Here is a 16447-nt window from a genome sequence, read left to right on the forward strand (position 1 = left end):
TACAAAACTCTATCTCTGTTAAAAAACAACTCCCTATTTCCTACTACCCCCAGCCCCTGGTAACTGCCATCCTACTTTCTGTTTATTTGAATTTGACTACTTTAGCTAGCTCATATAAGTGGAATCATACAGTATTCATTTTTTTTTGTGACTGGCTTACTTCACTTAGCTTAATATCCTCAAAGCTCTCAGAACTAAGTGAGGGCTGTTTTGCTTCTGGTTCATCTACTACCAGGTAGATAGATGTAGCCCTTTGGCATTCCAGCTCATTGTGGAACAGTCTCCAGTTATGGCTCCCCCTCAGCCAGCCCTGAGCTTTGATTTCTGCTCAGGAGATCAATAAAATGAAGGTTCCAATGTGCCAGAATCATCCAATGTTTTGAGGGCAAGAGCGGCTTCTGTAGGGCTCATCCCTCTGGAGTTCTTACTTCCTTTTGGCCTGGTGGTTCCTTACTCAGTTGTTGAAGCTTCAGTGCTTTTCAGATTTTTAAAAAAATATGGATTTCATTGTTAGTTGTTTTCAGCAGAGTGGTGGACCTGATGATGGAGACTGTTTTCCCAGACACCAGACCTCTGGCTTCAGTTTGTCAACGTTGCCTCTGCCACCCCCATCCATTCTGGGGCTGGACGGGGTTAATCTTTAGCACCACTTTGCTCATGACCAAATCAGACTTTTGTTTAAACATATCTCTGACAGAAGATCATCCTATATGACAATGTGAGCTATAGGCCCTCCCCTCACAAGACTCAAAATCAGTGTTAAAACCCACGGTCTTGTGCTGGTGGCTTTGGAAGAAGGAGACCTGTTGGGTGAGAAATGACCTTTTTTGACATTTCAGTTCCTGAGGGCTTGAGATAATGTTGTCCCCTTTTTTTTTTTTTTTTGAGACTGGTTATAATTGAATTGAGATAGTAGAGGACAGGAGTCTACTTTTTTATGATGCTAGCTTGACAGATGGATAACGAATTCTTATTTCCCAATCCTGCTAATCACATGCTAGCTGTTGAGAACTGAGCTCTTAGTTCCTGGTAGAGCTGTTCATGCCAGAGCACGGAGGGCGGGTACCAAGGCCAGGACAAGCAATCATAATGAGTGTCCATGACATGCTTGAGGAGGCAGATTGCTGTGGTGGCAAAGGCATCAGGACATGAGTGTCAAAAGCCCTTGTCTAACCGTCTCCCCGTCCCCTCCTCATTCAGTGCTGTGTCCTTGGACCAACCACGTAAAGTTCCTGGACAACAGTCAGGTGCTCTTCCTCTTGACCTTGGCTGTCCTGCAGTGCTGTGACTGTGGGAGGGTCGGTTTTACTGGCCCCAGCCGCCAGCCATTGAAGGATGGAGAGGAGGAGGCTTGGAGGACTCCCCAGGAGGAGGAAGGAGTGGCCACTTGATGGTTTGTCTAGAACCCAAACCAGGGACCCGAGTTCCAGGACACACAGTTATCCAGCAGTTTGGGTCCTAGAAGCAGTCTTTGTTTATCTGGTCTAACCCCCTCATTTGCGGATAAGCAAACAGGGCCCTAAGATTTTCGTATATTTAAAAAGCAGTAGTGCTGCTCTAGCCTCACGTGGCATGTTTTAGTACAAAACTAGTGAGGTGGAGCTAGACTTTGGTCAGCGTGGATTTGGGGGAGGTTACTCTAAACCTCTGAAGCCACTGCCTGAGCCCTGGTGAAAGACATTAGCCATGGTGAGCCAGACTACCTACTCCGCTGGCTGCCTGGCACCTAGCTCTCTCTGGGGCCCAGCTCAGGCCCAGTTGGCTGACACAGACCTCTGCGGTCAGGCCACTCAAGATGGCTGTTCTCTTGCTCTCTGTACATCCCCAGCCCGACCTGCGCCTGCTTCGCCCACACTCTACTCACATGACTGACCTTCCTGCATGCTTGCCCCAGGCCCCAGTTAGTGATTGTTCTTATGAAAAGGGCGGTGAGGGGCACGCCCCACTGCTAGTTTCCCTGGTAACCAATGAGCAAACCTGACGTAAGTTCCCCCTATAACTGGCCGTCTCCCGTTCCCCCCTGCGAGTGAAGACTGCTGCCGTGTCCTGCCCACCGTCCACCACCCAGGTGGGGTGTCGCTCCAGAACCTTGCTTCAGATGTTTAAGCTTCCCCATCCGTTAAACCGTTGATGTCTCCGTAGCTGCCTCCAGGGTCTTTCTTCTGTCTTGAAGCTGGGCAAGCACAGGGCTGTAGGCCTGTAGGATGCAGCCCAACAAGACCTTAAGACAGTCTAGTCAGAGATCAGCAGAGGTCCCTTTAACCGGCAAGTCAGGGGGCCCGACTATGTGTTGGAGGTTTGGGCAGATCAGCCCCTGATGGCCCTTCCTGGGCAGGTGCCAGCTCACTGTTCTCCAGGACCCTGGCTGCTGAGACTGCAGGCTCCTGGACACACTGCTGTTTGGCCCTGTGACCCTGGACTGGGCCTGACTTTGCCTGTGGATTCCCAGGCCATCCCACCCTCAACTGCAAAAGAGCCTCTCCACTCTTGCCTTGCTCCTCAGAGGACCGACTGACACTGTTCAGCCCCCCAGTCATGCTCTCTGTATGTGCACCTGTGCCCACAGTCACTTTTACTACCAGTGAAGCAGCCTCAGAGCAGCAGAGCCTTTCAGATCATCCTTTATGTTATTAAAGCAATTTAAATAAAGCTGATTTTTCAGCCTATTGAGAATTATCAAGTACCAAACTTTTTAACTTAGCTCTGTAATTTTCTTTTAAAATTACCCTTATAAAAGGAGGTGACAGTTAAATGAAAAATGTGTGTTGCGCTTGGTATTTTTCTTCTCACTAAGCCAACAAACCTGTTGGCTTTTAGATAACAGGGAAGGATTGTCCTGGACCCGAGGCTGTGTCTTTCTAGCTTGCTGCCAGCTCCTGGATTTAAATTGCTTTGTCTGATTGATAGAGATCATTCCCTTTTCTTGGATCCAGTGGGGATAGGAGAGCCTGAGGGTCATGAATGAGCTTGGGCAAAACTCTGTTGAAAAATTTTTATGAAAGTAATTTCTCTCAAGTGTTGATACTGAAAATGTGTTGTTTCAGATGTGTCCTTGTTGTGACTGGGCCCTTGAACTGTAATTCTTGTCATCGCTGGGTTATTTCCTGTCTCTAGGGAATAGTTTTTCTTGCCCACCCACCCCAGGTTCCCGCCACCTCATCCCCTCAACACACACACAGGTTTACCTTTTCTCTTGTTGGTAGTATCAGTTCCTAGCATTTTGAACATGAGTATTTGGTGGAAGACTTAACTATAGGAGTTTTTCAAATTAAAGAAATAACCAAGGGACTTCCCTGGTGGTCCAGTGGCTAAGACTCTTCACTCCCAGTGCAGGGGGCCTGGGTTCGAGCCCTGGTCAGGGAACTAGGTCCCACATGCTTCAACTAAAGATCCCGCATGCTGCTACGAAGATCCTGCGTGCCGCAACTAAGACCCGGCACAGCCAAATAAATAAATAAACAAATAAGTATTTTTAAAAAGAAAGAAAAAGAAACAAGCAAGCAACATCATGTTGATTGTCTATGGCAGATTACTTGTGTGAGTATATCAGATTGGGTTGTGTACTATCACCTGTAAATATAAACGTAGGGTTTTAGATTTGGAAAGGACTCTTGGTGCCTCATTTATCAGATGAAGATTCTGAGGCCCATAGAGATCTTGGCTTGTTCAAGGTCCCACAGAATCAGCTGGAAAAGGAGCAAGTATCAGAAGCCCTCTTTCCTGGTCCCAAGGCTGCTCTTTCCTCTCTCGCATGATGCTTCTGTCGTACTGGTGGTCTCCCCCAGGTCCCCAACGCCCACCCTCCATCCTGGACATGGAGCATAGACCCATGTGTCAGGACACACCATGCCTGTGCTCATCTTCATGCCTTTGTCCCTTCTTTCTAATCACACCCATTTAGCCACAACCTACCCCTCAGTTTAAAAGAGCGAGCGGGTGTCCTACCATCCACGCTGCTCTCACCTTCCTCAGAACGCCTGAAGGTCAGTCCTCAAGTGCGTTTTAGCTCCTTTGACAGGGTTTCTTTCCAGATTGTGTTCATTTCCCTCTTGTAGGACCTGTCATGAAGCCTTGTTCCCAATAAATGGGCCGTAAGTGAATAGGGGGAGATGTAATGCACTGGGTGTCACAGGGTGCGCTTGGCTTCTTTTGTTTTTCTGCCCAGCTTTTCAGGTGTCTGTTTTCTCTCCAGCAACTAAGCTCCTGAAGGGCAGAAAGCATAGCCTCCATGTCTCTTGCCCTAGCTCTTAGCAGAGTTCTCAGTTGATGGTGGGTTGCAGCATTGAGACTTCATTTTCCTGCCCTTTGTTTCTTGGATTCAGTTTAAAATACAAGTTTGCTTTATCTTGAAGCCTCAGAAAATGGCCATGTCTTCATGGCTGCCTAAATACTCTGGCCTGAGGGTACCTACCACTTGGGGAATAAAGAAGCTGACAGATCACAGCAGTTAGTTCACAGATTTCCCTTACCACCCTTGGATACTTTGCTCCTTATATGCAGTGGCAAGATATATGAGCGTTGGTGGGAGACACAAAAGAATTGTTAGGATTGCTGTGAAAATTGCAATGAAAGCAGTAACCCTCCAGGATTAGCTTTTTATAGCTGGAAAACCACTGGTGAAATTTTTATTCCAAGATCCTCAAAATCGCCAGGATGCTGCATTTTATCCTGTTGGGCTTCTGAAGTAATACTGGTAGCAACTGTTGTGCCGGTCTTTCAGGCCTTGCAATGTAGAATTACTGATAGAAATGAGCCAGTTAAGAGGGAGGAAACGATGAGTTAGATGTTGTGAAGGAAAACAGATTGTATGGCGTTTATAACACTGGTTTGTAGTTTGCTCATAAAAGAGAATGCCTAACTGGAATTTATCTGATGAAAAGTAAGCCATTAAACCTGCTCAAGTAGAAACAGTGGCCATCTGCCAAGTAAAAGCATAATCACCACTGAGAAGGGAGCTTCACCTGCATTCCTGTCCACGCACGACAGCGTCTCCCGTGGAGAAACCGCTTTCTGACTTCTGGTTTTCTCGCTGTTTTCACAGAGCCTGAGCCCTTGTGAAGCCGGCGATGACAAGTCTGAATGGTCGCCATGCCGGAAAAACCATTGACATGCCAAAACCGTCAGCCCCCAGAGTGCACGTGCAGAGGTCCGTGTCCCGAGACACTATCGCCATCCACTTCTCGGCGTCCGGGGAGGAGGAGGAGGAAGAGGAGGAGGAGTTCAGGGAGTACCTGGAGGAGGGGCTGGACGACCAAAGCATTGTAACGGGGCTCGAAGCCAAGGAAGACCTCTATCTTGAACCCCAGGGTGGCCATGACCCCGCTGGCCCTGGCGCCCAGCTCATCCTGGCAGATGGACTGTCCGTGTCCCCGGCCATCTTGCCCGTCTCCGAGAACACTGCAAAGCTGCTGGAGCCCCCTCCTCCCGCAGCACAAGTATTAAGTACGGTGCCATTGGCTCTGTCCCCGGGCTCGTCTTCGTCGGGGCCCTTAGCTAGCTCTCCCAGCGTGTCGTCCCTTTCTGAGCAGAAAACCAGTTCTTCCTCCCCGCTGTCCTCGCCTTCCAGGTCTCCCATCCTCCCATCCAGTGCCTCGTCCTCCACCCTTTCCAGCGCAAAGCCCTTCATGAGCCTCGTGAAGTCCCTGTCGACCGAGGTGGAGCCAAAAGAATCCTCCCACGCCCCACGGCACCGGCACTTGATGAAGACGTTAGTCAAGTCTCTGTCCACCGACACCTCCAGGCAGGAGTCAGATAACGTGTCGCACAAGCCACCCGACTCCAAGCTGAATTTACACCTGTTCAAGCAGTTCACGCAGCCACGAAACACAGGTGGAGATTCCAAAACTGCACCCTCTTCCCCTCTGACGTCGCCTTCCGATACACGCTCCTTTTTTAAAGTGCCCGAAATGGAGGCGAAAATCGAAGACACTAAGCGACGCCTTTCCGAAGTGATATATGACCCTTTTCAGCTTTTTAGTAAAATTATAGGGGAAGAAAGTGGCAGCCATAGGCCCAAAGCCTTATCTTCAAGTGCTTCAGAGCTCTCCAATCTGTCCAGCCTGAACGGTCACTTGGAAAGCAATAACAACTACAGCATCAAGGAGGAGGAGTGTGACTCCGAGGGGGAGGGCTTGGGGAGCGACCCTGGTGTCCCCGGGAGGGACCCCCCACAGTCCTCCGAGGACCCTGCGAGGGAGGCAGAACCGAAGGGTTCTCAGGGGAGCAGTCTGAAGGAGGCAGGCCTGAAGACCGGCTCTCTGGTTCTTGAGAGATGCTCTCTGTCTGCCTTGGTGAGCAAAGAGGATGAAGAGTTTTGCGAACTGTACACTGAGGACTTTGATTTGGAAATGGAGGGAGAGAGTAAAGTTGAGAAGCTCCCAGAAGTCCCTCTCAAGCCAGAGGTGCTGGCGGACGACGGCACGGCTCTGGACAGTGACGAGGCGGACTCGGCCGTGCAGCACCCCGAATTGCCCGTGAAGACGCTGGGCTTCTTTGTCGTGTGTGTCTATGCGTACCTCATCCTCCCCCTCCCCCATTACGTGAGTGGACTCTTTCTGGGCATTGGCCTTGGATTCATGACTGCAGTTTGCATGATTTGGTTTTTTACACCACCAAGTGCTCATAAATATCACAGATTACATAAAAATCTACAACACTGGAACCCAAGGTCTCTGGATATCAAAGAACCTGAGATACTGAAGGTAAGCCTCTCCGCAGTAGCTGGCTGGCGTCCAGTCTCATTTTAGATCTGACTTTATTCTTTTAGTTCATTGTCACAGGTTTTTGCCCAAGCAGTGTTTTTAAGACTTTGGGATCTGTTCATTCTCCAGGCACCCAAGAGACTTGTTTGGTAAACCTCATTCTAGTTCAAGTTTTGCCAGTTCACCATGTGGTTTTTCAAGGCTCTCCATGGCTCTGGAGAGTAGCATTTCCATCCAGTTTCCATTCCGGTCTCTCTCTAAATTTGCCAGGGATTTGCTACTTGCTGAGGATTCGTTATAGCTGAGTCTGTTAGGATTAAATATTCTTGAGACCTCGGAGCAGGGTTAAATACTCCTGGAATGCAAGAGGAGGGACGGAGGAAGAGAAGGCAGACTAACATCAGGGGTGGGCCACTGCTGGCAGTACTCTTTGCTCTGTGCACAGTGGGGTCTGGGCTCGAGAAGGAGGCATCACCTTCCCATGCGTGTCAGATCTCAGGATTTGGGCCTCCTGAGGGGCGCCCAAGGCAAACCACTAGGGTGCAGAAAGAAACTACTAGAAATTCCATTTGTGTTTATTTCTGCATATTTAAAAAGTTTTTGTTTGTTGTATGTTTCACAGTATACACAATATAGAAGTACAGCTGTAGCTTGTATAGGTCATAAGTCATAGGCACATACACACTTTTTTGTATATATATTTTTAAATTTTGGTAAAATACCCATAACAGAATTTACCATCTTAACCTTTTTTAAGTGTACAGTTCAGCGGTATTATATTTAATATTCATTCACATTGTTGTACAACCATCACTACCATCCAGCTTGTAAAACTGAAACTCTAAACCCATTAAACAATAACTCCCTATTTTCCGCTCTGCTTAGCTCCTGGTAACCACCGTTTTACTTTCTGGTTTTTTTTATTTTGAATACTCTAAGTATGTCATATTAGTGGACTCACACAGTATTTGTCTTTTTTTGACTGGCTTGTTTCACTTGGAGTAATGTCCACAAGGTTCTTACCTGTTGTAGCATATTGCAGAATTTTGTTCCTTTTTAAGGCTGAATAATATTCCATTGTATGTCTATACTTACTACATTTTGCTTATCCATTCATCTGTTGGTGGACACTGGGTTGTTTCCACATTTTTGCTATTGTGAGTAATGCTGCTATGAACGTGGGTGTATAAACAGGTCTTCAGGACCCTGCTTTCAATTCTTTGGGGTATGTACCCAGAAGTGAAATTGCTGGATCATATGGTAATTCTAGTTTTGATATTTTGAGGAACTGCCATACTGTTTTCCACAGTGGCTGTACCATTTTACATTCCCACCAATAGTGCACAAGGATTCCAGTTTCTCCACATCCTTGCCAACACTTGTTATTTTCTGTTTTTTTGATAATTTTGTTGTTGTTGTTGTTGCTTCTTGGAATGTTTGGTGATATTCTTTTTAAAGTTTAATTTTTATTTATTTATTTATTTATGGTTGTGTTGGGTCTTCGTTTCTGTGCGAGGGCTTTCTCTAGTTGTGGCAAGTGGGGGCCACTCTTCATCGCGGTGCGCAGGCCTCTCATTATCGCGGCCTCTCTTGTTGCGGAGCACAGGCTCCAGACGCGCAGGCTCAGTAATTGTGGCTCACAGGCCTAGTTGCTCCGCGGCATGTGGGATCCTCCCAGACCAGGGCTCGAACCCGTGTCCCCTGCATTGGCAGGCAGATTCTCAACCACTGAGCCACCAGGGAAGCCGAGCCTTGCTAATATTTAACATACAGATGACCATATGTTGACCTTTGGTCAAAATCCTTGGAAATTATCAAGAAGACTATTTGAAATATGGTTTTACATCCATTATCATTAACAGTGAGCCTCGCCCTAAGTATATATATTGAGCCTTGATGTGTCAGCTGAAGATAGTACAAAGCTGTCAGAAAGCCATAACTAAAAGTTAGTGAAAAGGCTAATTATTTCATTTTTTGCTCTTTATTTCTACTTTTTAATTTTTATAAAAGCTGTATTATATTAGAACATGTATATAATTTATAAGTAAATGTCTACATTCTGAGTAGAATTTTTTTGAGTACTCAAAAAAAATTTAACTGACAGGATATGTGATCTAAAGCTGATCTACTAATTTATTTGCTTGCTAATCTATTTTATAATTTCAACACTTGTTAATGTGATTTAATGTTTATCGTGTATTCACATAACTCAGACCTCGATTATTTTATTGGTTCATCTGATATGATGATGATTTTTATGTCTAATTACATGCTTGTTATCTCCTACCTCTACCACTGTCTGCCAAGGCACATACCTGAATTTACAAGGTGCTGTCCTGAAGGATAGGAAAAACTAGGATAAAGGCCATTTTCCCAGGCAGAGACTATGGCTTAAGCCCTGACTCCAGTGTGTCTGGTGACACTACTGTGAAGGGTTGACCTTGAAGCAGGCAGTTGGAGGATGTGGATAGTATTGATGCTGGCGCTTCCCTCCTTTAATGGACTTTTTTTTTTTAAGATACTGTCTTCAAGCAGCATTTATTTTGAATGTTGACTCTTTGCTTGAGGCTGTCATTCATAGTGTGAGTTCTGTCTGTAGGTCTGTCTGTCTTTCATGGGTAAAATCAAATTAGCACCTAAAGTTCTGTAAAGTTTAGTAGACTGTTCCTGCCATATTCTCTAAGTCCATGATCTGTGATATTATGTTTTGACTGATGACTCCGGTTCTAAACCATTAACACATCAAAAAGGGTTTGAGCCTGGCAAAGAGAAAGCCCTGCTTATGTTTTAGTTTGGGGGACAAAAGAAAAATAATCACATTTTTGTGTGATTTTTCAGAGATGTTTTTCAGCAGCAAGGGACCTTGGGTCCTGGCTCTGTTCTTACGTTTAGGATTTGCTCCTTCCCTGATAGACTAGGTGAAGGAATGATGCAGGGGATCTGAGTGGCAGGGGCCTTGAGGCCAGCACAGCCACGTGACAGGAGGGTGTCAGCCCAGGCACCCCACGCACTGAAGATAGAGAAATCCCCATTGCGTCCTCAGGCCAGAGGGCTGGCGCGTTTCTCTGGTCAGCTCAGCATCAAGCTGACGAAGAGAGCATTGGCCTTGACCTCCTGATTGGCACTGTAACTGAAAGTGAGCACAGTAATAGTTCTTCCAGACTTTATTATTTTGCAAAAGGTTAATTGTAGCTTTTAATCTTTCCAAGTATTAAACGAGTCCCTTTATAGATTGTGGTTTGTACTTTCAACCAGACATGGCTTCTAAATCCAGCAGAGAATTGAAGAGAAACCCCTGACCTTTTACAGCTGGGATCACAGGGCCAGTCTGTGGGCCAGACAGCTGCAGCCCAGCTGACTGAGGTCACTGTCCCCCAGAGGCGGGCACTGTCTCTGTTTTGACAGTTCCAGCGTCAGAAAGAAACAGGGCTTGTCTGAGATGCTCTAGTGTGGGTTGAGAGCATCTCTGAGTTCTTTAGTTGAGTTGTTGAAATGGAATGAGTTGCTAACTGTATCTGTACCTCTTTAGACCCACCCACATAACAAAGCAAAGTTGGAGAAAGATCTTACTTGGTAAGGAATTCAGGGTGAAGACTTTCAGAACAGCTGCGCAGTGGACAGTTGGTCACTATTTGGGGAACACGATGAAGGCCTTGGAGTTGCTGCACTGCTCATAAGATTGGATATTTGGCTGCTTAGGTGTGGAAATTCCATGTGCAGCTTAACCCAGGGAGTAGGTCAAGCCCCAGGTAAAATTTAGCTGATTGGTAGTACCAGAGGCAGTCAGGGGACTTCCCTGGGGCTCCAGTGGTTAAGACGCCGCGCTTCCACTGCAGGGGCTGCAGGTTGTATCCCTGGTCGGGGGACTAAGATCCCACATGCTGCATGGCGCGGCCACAAAAAAAAAAAAAAAAAAAAAAGCAGTCAGGGTTTGCACTGGGTAATTGCTTCCTGCACGGGCAACCTGGATTTGGGTCAGTAGGGGTGCATTAGGGGGCAGAACAGGGAACTCGGAGAGCAGTCGTGCCTGGCCACCTGTTGGCCTGAGTCTCCCAGTGGCCAGTCTGCATCCTGGATGCCTGACAATGTGGGTTAAGTAGCAGCTCTTGTGATTCTCTCCGGGTTTCCTATCAAAGCTTGTAATGTTCCAGAAAGAACCCTACGTGGGAGTCAGGACACCTGGGCTCTAGTCACAACACTGCCCTCTCCTCTGTAGATAAGAAGTGGCTAATTCAGTTTCTGTCCTGAAAAGCTTTAACAATTTTTACTCTTCATTGTCTTTCTGAGGTTACTTCTTTTCTTGTTCTGTGCTTTTTTTTTTTTTTTTTAATTTTATTTATTTTTGGCTGCGTTGGGGCTTTCTCTAGTTGCGGCGAGCGGGGGCTACTCTTCATTGCGGTGCGCGGGCTTCTCATTGCTGTGGCTTCTCTTTGTTGCAGAGCACAGGCTCTAGGCGTGCGGGCTTCAGTAGTTGTGGTGCGTGGGCTCAGTAGTTGTAGCATGCAGGCTCAGTAGTTGTGGCTTGGGGGCTCTAAAGCGCAGACTCAGTAGTTGTGGCGCGTGGGCTTAGTTGCTCCGCAGCATGTGGGATCTTCCAGGACCAGGGCTCGAACCCGTGTCCCCTGCGTTGGCAGGCAGATTCTTAACCACTGCACCACCAGGGCAGTCCCTGTTCTGTGCTCTTTGGTGCAATAATAATTTGGTTTTTCTCTTCGGAAACAGGGACCAAGTCTTCTATTTCAAATAAGCCGTACAGCTCCCTGCGCTTAGTAGGATCTCAGCTCATTCCTTTGCTTCTCTCCACCTGTGCAGCCACAACTATACCTACAGGCTGTGATGAGCACACCAGTCTGTCCTACGTACTTGTGCTTTACAGATTTTATTTAATCCTCACAACCACCCTCTGAATTAGGCTACATTTATGTATTCAGTTGACAAACATTTGTTACAACTGTGATTGTCTTGTGGAGTTTGTAGTTAAGTAAACCAGGCAGTTAATGAATACAATGATAGGAGGAAGGTAACAGAGAACTGAGCCTAGGTAATCAGGGAAGCTTCCTAGGAGAAGCGTCATCTTTGCCGTGACCTGAGGGATGACCAGGAGTTAGTCAGACTAAAGGTGGGGCTGTGCTGTGGAAGTGGGGTAGGAGACTGGACCTCGTAGTCAGGCAGACTTGGTTTAAGTCCCAGATTTGCCGCTCCACAGGCCACTTTTTTTTTTTTTTTTAACCCTTGTCTAAGCAAATCTCTTAACCTCGCTCACCGCTTTCCTCACCTGCAAATCCTTAAGGAATTGGCAGAAGTGAAGGAGATAGTGCATGTGAGGGCCAGGATCATAATGTGAGCTTAAATGCCAGCTATTATAATGAATATTAGTGTCAGTATCTTAAAAATCATATGCATAAGATTTGTTCCTTTTCTATATGCAGACTGTACCTCAATAAAGTACTGTTAGTGTGGAGAAAGTCATTATGGCTTGAGCAGAGTGGGAGGTGGGGACCAGGGAGGCATGAAGCTGGGAAGTAAGGTGTGCAGGACGCTTTTACAGGTGAGAAAACCAAGGGTCTGAGGCTAAGCATCACCCAACTAGGCGGTGAGTGGTCAAGCCAGGATTGGAACCCAATTGTGTCAGACTCTTTGCAGTTCTGCTAATGGATGTGGGTTGGTTTCAGTACCTGTGTTTGGACCAGCAGCCTTTCATGTAATCAAGTAAGATCAAGGATCCAGACTCACTGAAGCTAACAAATGATTGTTCACAATAGATGTGAAGTTCAAATCCTGATTTGTGAGTTGTATTTACTTGGTTTTGGCAGCTGTGGACTTTAGCCTCTGATAGATTTTTAACACGAAGAAAATGGTACCGCAGGAAGGAGGAAATGTGAAGATAAAAGGGAAGGAGAACCCACAGGTGCCTTTGTGTTTGGAGCTCTGCCACAGGTGATTGTGAAAGGATGGGGGTTGGGAGGAGGAGGGTCAAGCCAGCTCCAATCCCAACTGGAAGAAGGGAGTTTGCCGCCCCTCAGGCTCTCCCAAGGAAAAGCAGCTCCTGGATTCTCTTCCTAGGCCTACCCCTGCCTCTCACCACTGTCTCCTCTAGTGGGGCAGGCAGGGTCCTGTGGTTTTGAGCTGTGGAGGACTTGAAACTCTCCTTTGTATTCCTGGGAATCAGGCTGTTCCAGTGTTCTTGCAGCTTGGCCCATGGTGGAGGGTGACCTGTCCTTGTCAGAGCCGTCAGCAAAGGACAGCCCCATCTCATCTCGGAACTGTGGCCACGCAGGCGGACACAGGCTGTGGCCCACTGAGAACTCCGTAGAGGGCTCAGGTGGTAGCTCAGGCTGCTGGGTCAAGAGCCTGGCTTTGTGGCTCAAAACCAGTCCCTGAAGCACTTGGAAACAGTTGCTCTTGTTAACCAGATGTAAGAATTTGATGAGGAACAAAAACTGAGCAGCTGTTTGTTAGACTAGTGCGGAGTGATGGCTGTTGACCTGAGCGAGCCTGTAAACGGACGAGCTGATGTAGGGCTTGTGTCCCAACACGCGTGCCTGTGTCTTGTCTCTTTTCTACTAAAAACCAGAGCAATAAGCTAAAAGTGTTATGTAAGTCTGTTCACAAGTTGAGTGTCTTTTAATGGTCTTAGAGAACTATAAGTTTTAAAAACTTTAGCCTTTTACCTAGATTACTTTTGTTCTTATTCCTGAGTTTTTAATGTTTGATGTTAGCTTTTTAAAGGGGTTTTGAATTTCTAAAATAGAATGTTTCACCTGGAGACAGGTTTAGATTATCTTCTCATTTAATTAGGTAAAGCACCTACTAACACTGCATAAACCTGCATGTATGGAAGTGTAAGTAAGAGGAAAGAGGAGGGTTTTGACTGTTCTGGTTGAGCCCAGTGTCTAGGTCTGAAAAGCTGGAACCCAAGAATTGGGCGTGGGCTGTCTAGTAGAGTAGACACCAGCTACATTTGGCCATTGAACAGTGAAGTATAGCTAGTTTGAACTGAGATGTGCTCTAAGTGTAAAATACATACTGGATTTTGAAGACAGTACAAAACAAAGAATATAAAATCTTATTAATAATTTTTAATATTTATTACATGTTGAAATGATAATTTGGATATATTGGGTTAAATAAAATACATTGTTAAAATTAATTTCACCTGCTTTTTTCTTTTTTAGTGTGGCTACTAGACAATTTAAAATTACATATTTTCATGATGCACATTTATGGCTCATGTTGTATTTCCACTGGATAGTGAGTGCTTCCCTGAATAATTCTGCATTTTCTGACTTAGGAAAGAAAAAATGAAAGCAATTGGAGAGAAACAATATTTTATTCCTAAATTTCTCTTATTCATAAATCAAATAATTAATCTGTCCAGTCTCAGGAGTTTCGAAAAAGGGAAATTCTCTAAAAATTACTCTGTTTCTCAGAGGCTGTCTTATTATTTAAGAGTAACTTCATAGTATAATGCTTATCTTTTTTTCCCTTCAGCCTTTCTAGTCTGGTGGTGACTGGAGATAACTGTAATGCTGGGAATTTTGTCCAAAATTCCAGAACCATGTTAGTTCTATTGCCTTTTTTATATGTCTACTATAATCTCACATAGCTGGGAACTAATGAAAAGTATTTTATATGGAGATATTATTGCAGAAATGTTTGTCATATAAAATTATAATTATCATAATTCAAAAGTCATTAAATAAAGGTTGAGCATCTCAGCTAATGTTGTGATGGACCCACAAATGTATCACACATATTCTGTATCCTCAAGTAGCCTCTACTTTAGCCAGGAGGTATACATTCAGAGTGAAATGACTCAAAAGAGCAATCCCAGGTGGGGACCATATGGCCAAATGGCTTATAAAGGACACTGATAGAAAGTTGCTATTTTAATTTCATAGTTGTTCCTTGACCGTTAGAACTTCTTAAGCACCAGTCCCTCCTTCCCTTCCTCCATGGATTCTTCTTGGTTTTAGTAGCACTGCATGTAAACTCAACCTGGCCTTGAGCATGGCTCTGAAGCAGCCCAGAAAAATCAGATCTGCTTCAAGTTCTCTATTAATCTAGTTGCCTTCAGAACTTTAAGCCTAGTAAACCTGTTATGTGTAGGAAAGTATTATCTGCAACAAAATTGGATAAAAAGAGAACTGTGGATTATATGTCAGGAGATCTTTAGCGAAAAATGTTTGTGTTTAAAAAGACAAATAAATACATTTATAGAAAGCTCTACCCAACAACAGCAGAATGCATATTTTTTTTAGTGTACGTGTAACATTCCCCAGATAGACGATATTCTGGGCCATAAAACAAACCTTAACAAGTTGAAAAGAACTGAAATTATACAAAGCAAGTTCTCTGACTATAATGGAAGTAAACTAGGAAACAATAACCAAAGATGTCTGGAAAATTCGCAAATATTTGGAAATTAAACACACTTCTGATTAGCCATGGGTCCAAAGATAGTCACAAGGGAAAGTAGAAAATATTTTCAACTGAATGAAATTGAAAATACAGCAAATCAAAAATTGCAGCTGGTGCAGTGCGTAGAGAGAAATTAATAGCAATAAATGATTATATTAGAAAAAAAGAAACGTTACCAATATCAGGACTGAGAGAGAGGACATCACTACAGACTCTACAGACATTCAAAGAATAATAGGGAAATATTACAAACAACATTATACCCAGAAGCTGGATAACTTAGATGAAACAGACAAATTTCCTTATAAGATAAACTATCAAAAGCCCGCTCAAGAAGAAATAGATAACCTGAATAGTCCAATAGTAACTAAAGAAATTGAATTCATAGTCTAAAACCTTTCTACAAAGAAAACTCCAGACCCACATGGCTTCGATGGCAAATTTACCAAACCTTTAAGGAAGAAATATTAATTCTACACAAACTCCTCCAGAAAATAGAAGGAACGCTTCCCAACTCATTTTATGAGGCTAGATAATACCAAAAGATATTGCAAAAAGACTATAGACCAACTTCCCTCATGCACTTGGACAAATGCACAAAGCACTAGCAAACCAAATTCAGCAATGTATAAAAAGGATAATAATAGTGTTGTGCTGGTAAACTGGCTCTCCGGTTGGTGGGGGGAGCCCTCTTTGTACTGATTTCCATGGTGTAAATCTCCCACCATCGCCAGTTGCAAGTTACCAACACAAGGTCACTGAATGTGGAGTTGGGAAAAGATGTGTAGAATCAGCTCTTATGAGCTGGTATAGTCCAGCTTCAGCACATCATGACCCATGCATAATCTTCCCAAGAATGCGAACTGTTCAACATTCAAAACTCAGTGAATGTACTTCACCACAATAACAGACTAAAGAAAAAGGCAAAAAACTGTGAACCAAAAATCGTGCTTAGTTCTATACTTAGCAAAAGAAGCCCACCCAAACTGATGCTCCGACAGTTCAGTCCACTGCAGGCCTCACTGTGCTCTGTATCGCTTGTCCCCTTTTTTGCTTCATTGCTTTGATCATTGCTGTTTCTTTACAAACACCTAGATTACACTCTCTTCCCATGGCCACTGCTTACTCATCCAACATTTTTTAATAGATGCAATGACTCATTGGGAGGAGGGCGAGATATTCCTAGCTCATGCAAAAGATCTACTGAGGTGTATAAATCCATATCATTGGCTCATAAATTTCACACACCCACACATACCCCCAGTGATAAAGAAGTATGTTTGTCCATTTTTATTTCCAATAACACTCTCAGGATATTCTTTGTG

At 44.8% G+C, this 16447-nt stretch overlaps 1 protein-coding gene across 3 annotated transcripts in view; it reads left to right on the top strand.

Annotated features, from left to right (window-relative positions):
• Positions 1-16447, top strand: part of TEX2 (testis expressed 2) — a 106110-nt gene that overhangs the window by 43811 nt on the left and 45852 nt on the right. For all 3 annotated transcript variants that reach the window (XM_082373668.1, XM_082373670.1, XM_082373669.1), the window contains exon 2: positions 5042-6701. In XM_082373668.1, coding sequence (XP_082229794.1) covers positions 5067-6701 — 1635 coding nt within the window. In that variant the 5' untranslated portion in view covers positions 5042-5066. The remainder of the gene's footprint in view (positions 1-5041; positions 6702-16447) is intronic.

Source organism: Balaenoptera borealis (assembly GCF_965194805.1).
Source record: "Balaenoptera borealis genome assembly, chromosome: 20".
Lineage (NCBI taxonomy): Eukaryota > Metazoa > Chordata > Mammalia > Artiodactyla > Balaenopteridae > Balaenoptera > Balaenoptera borealis.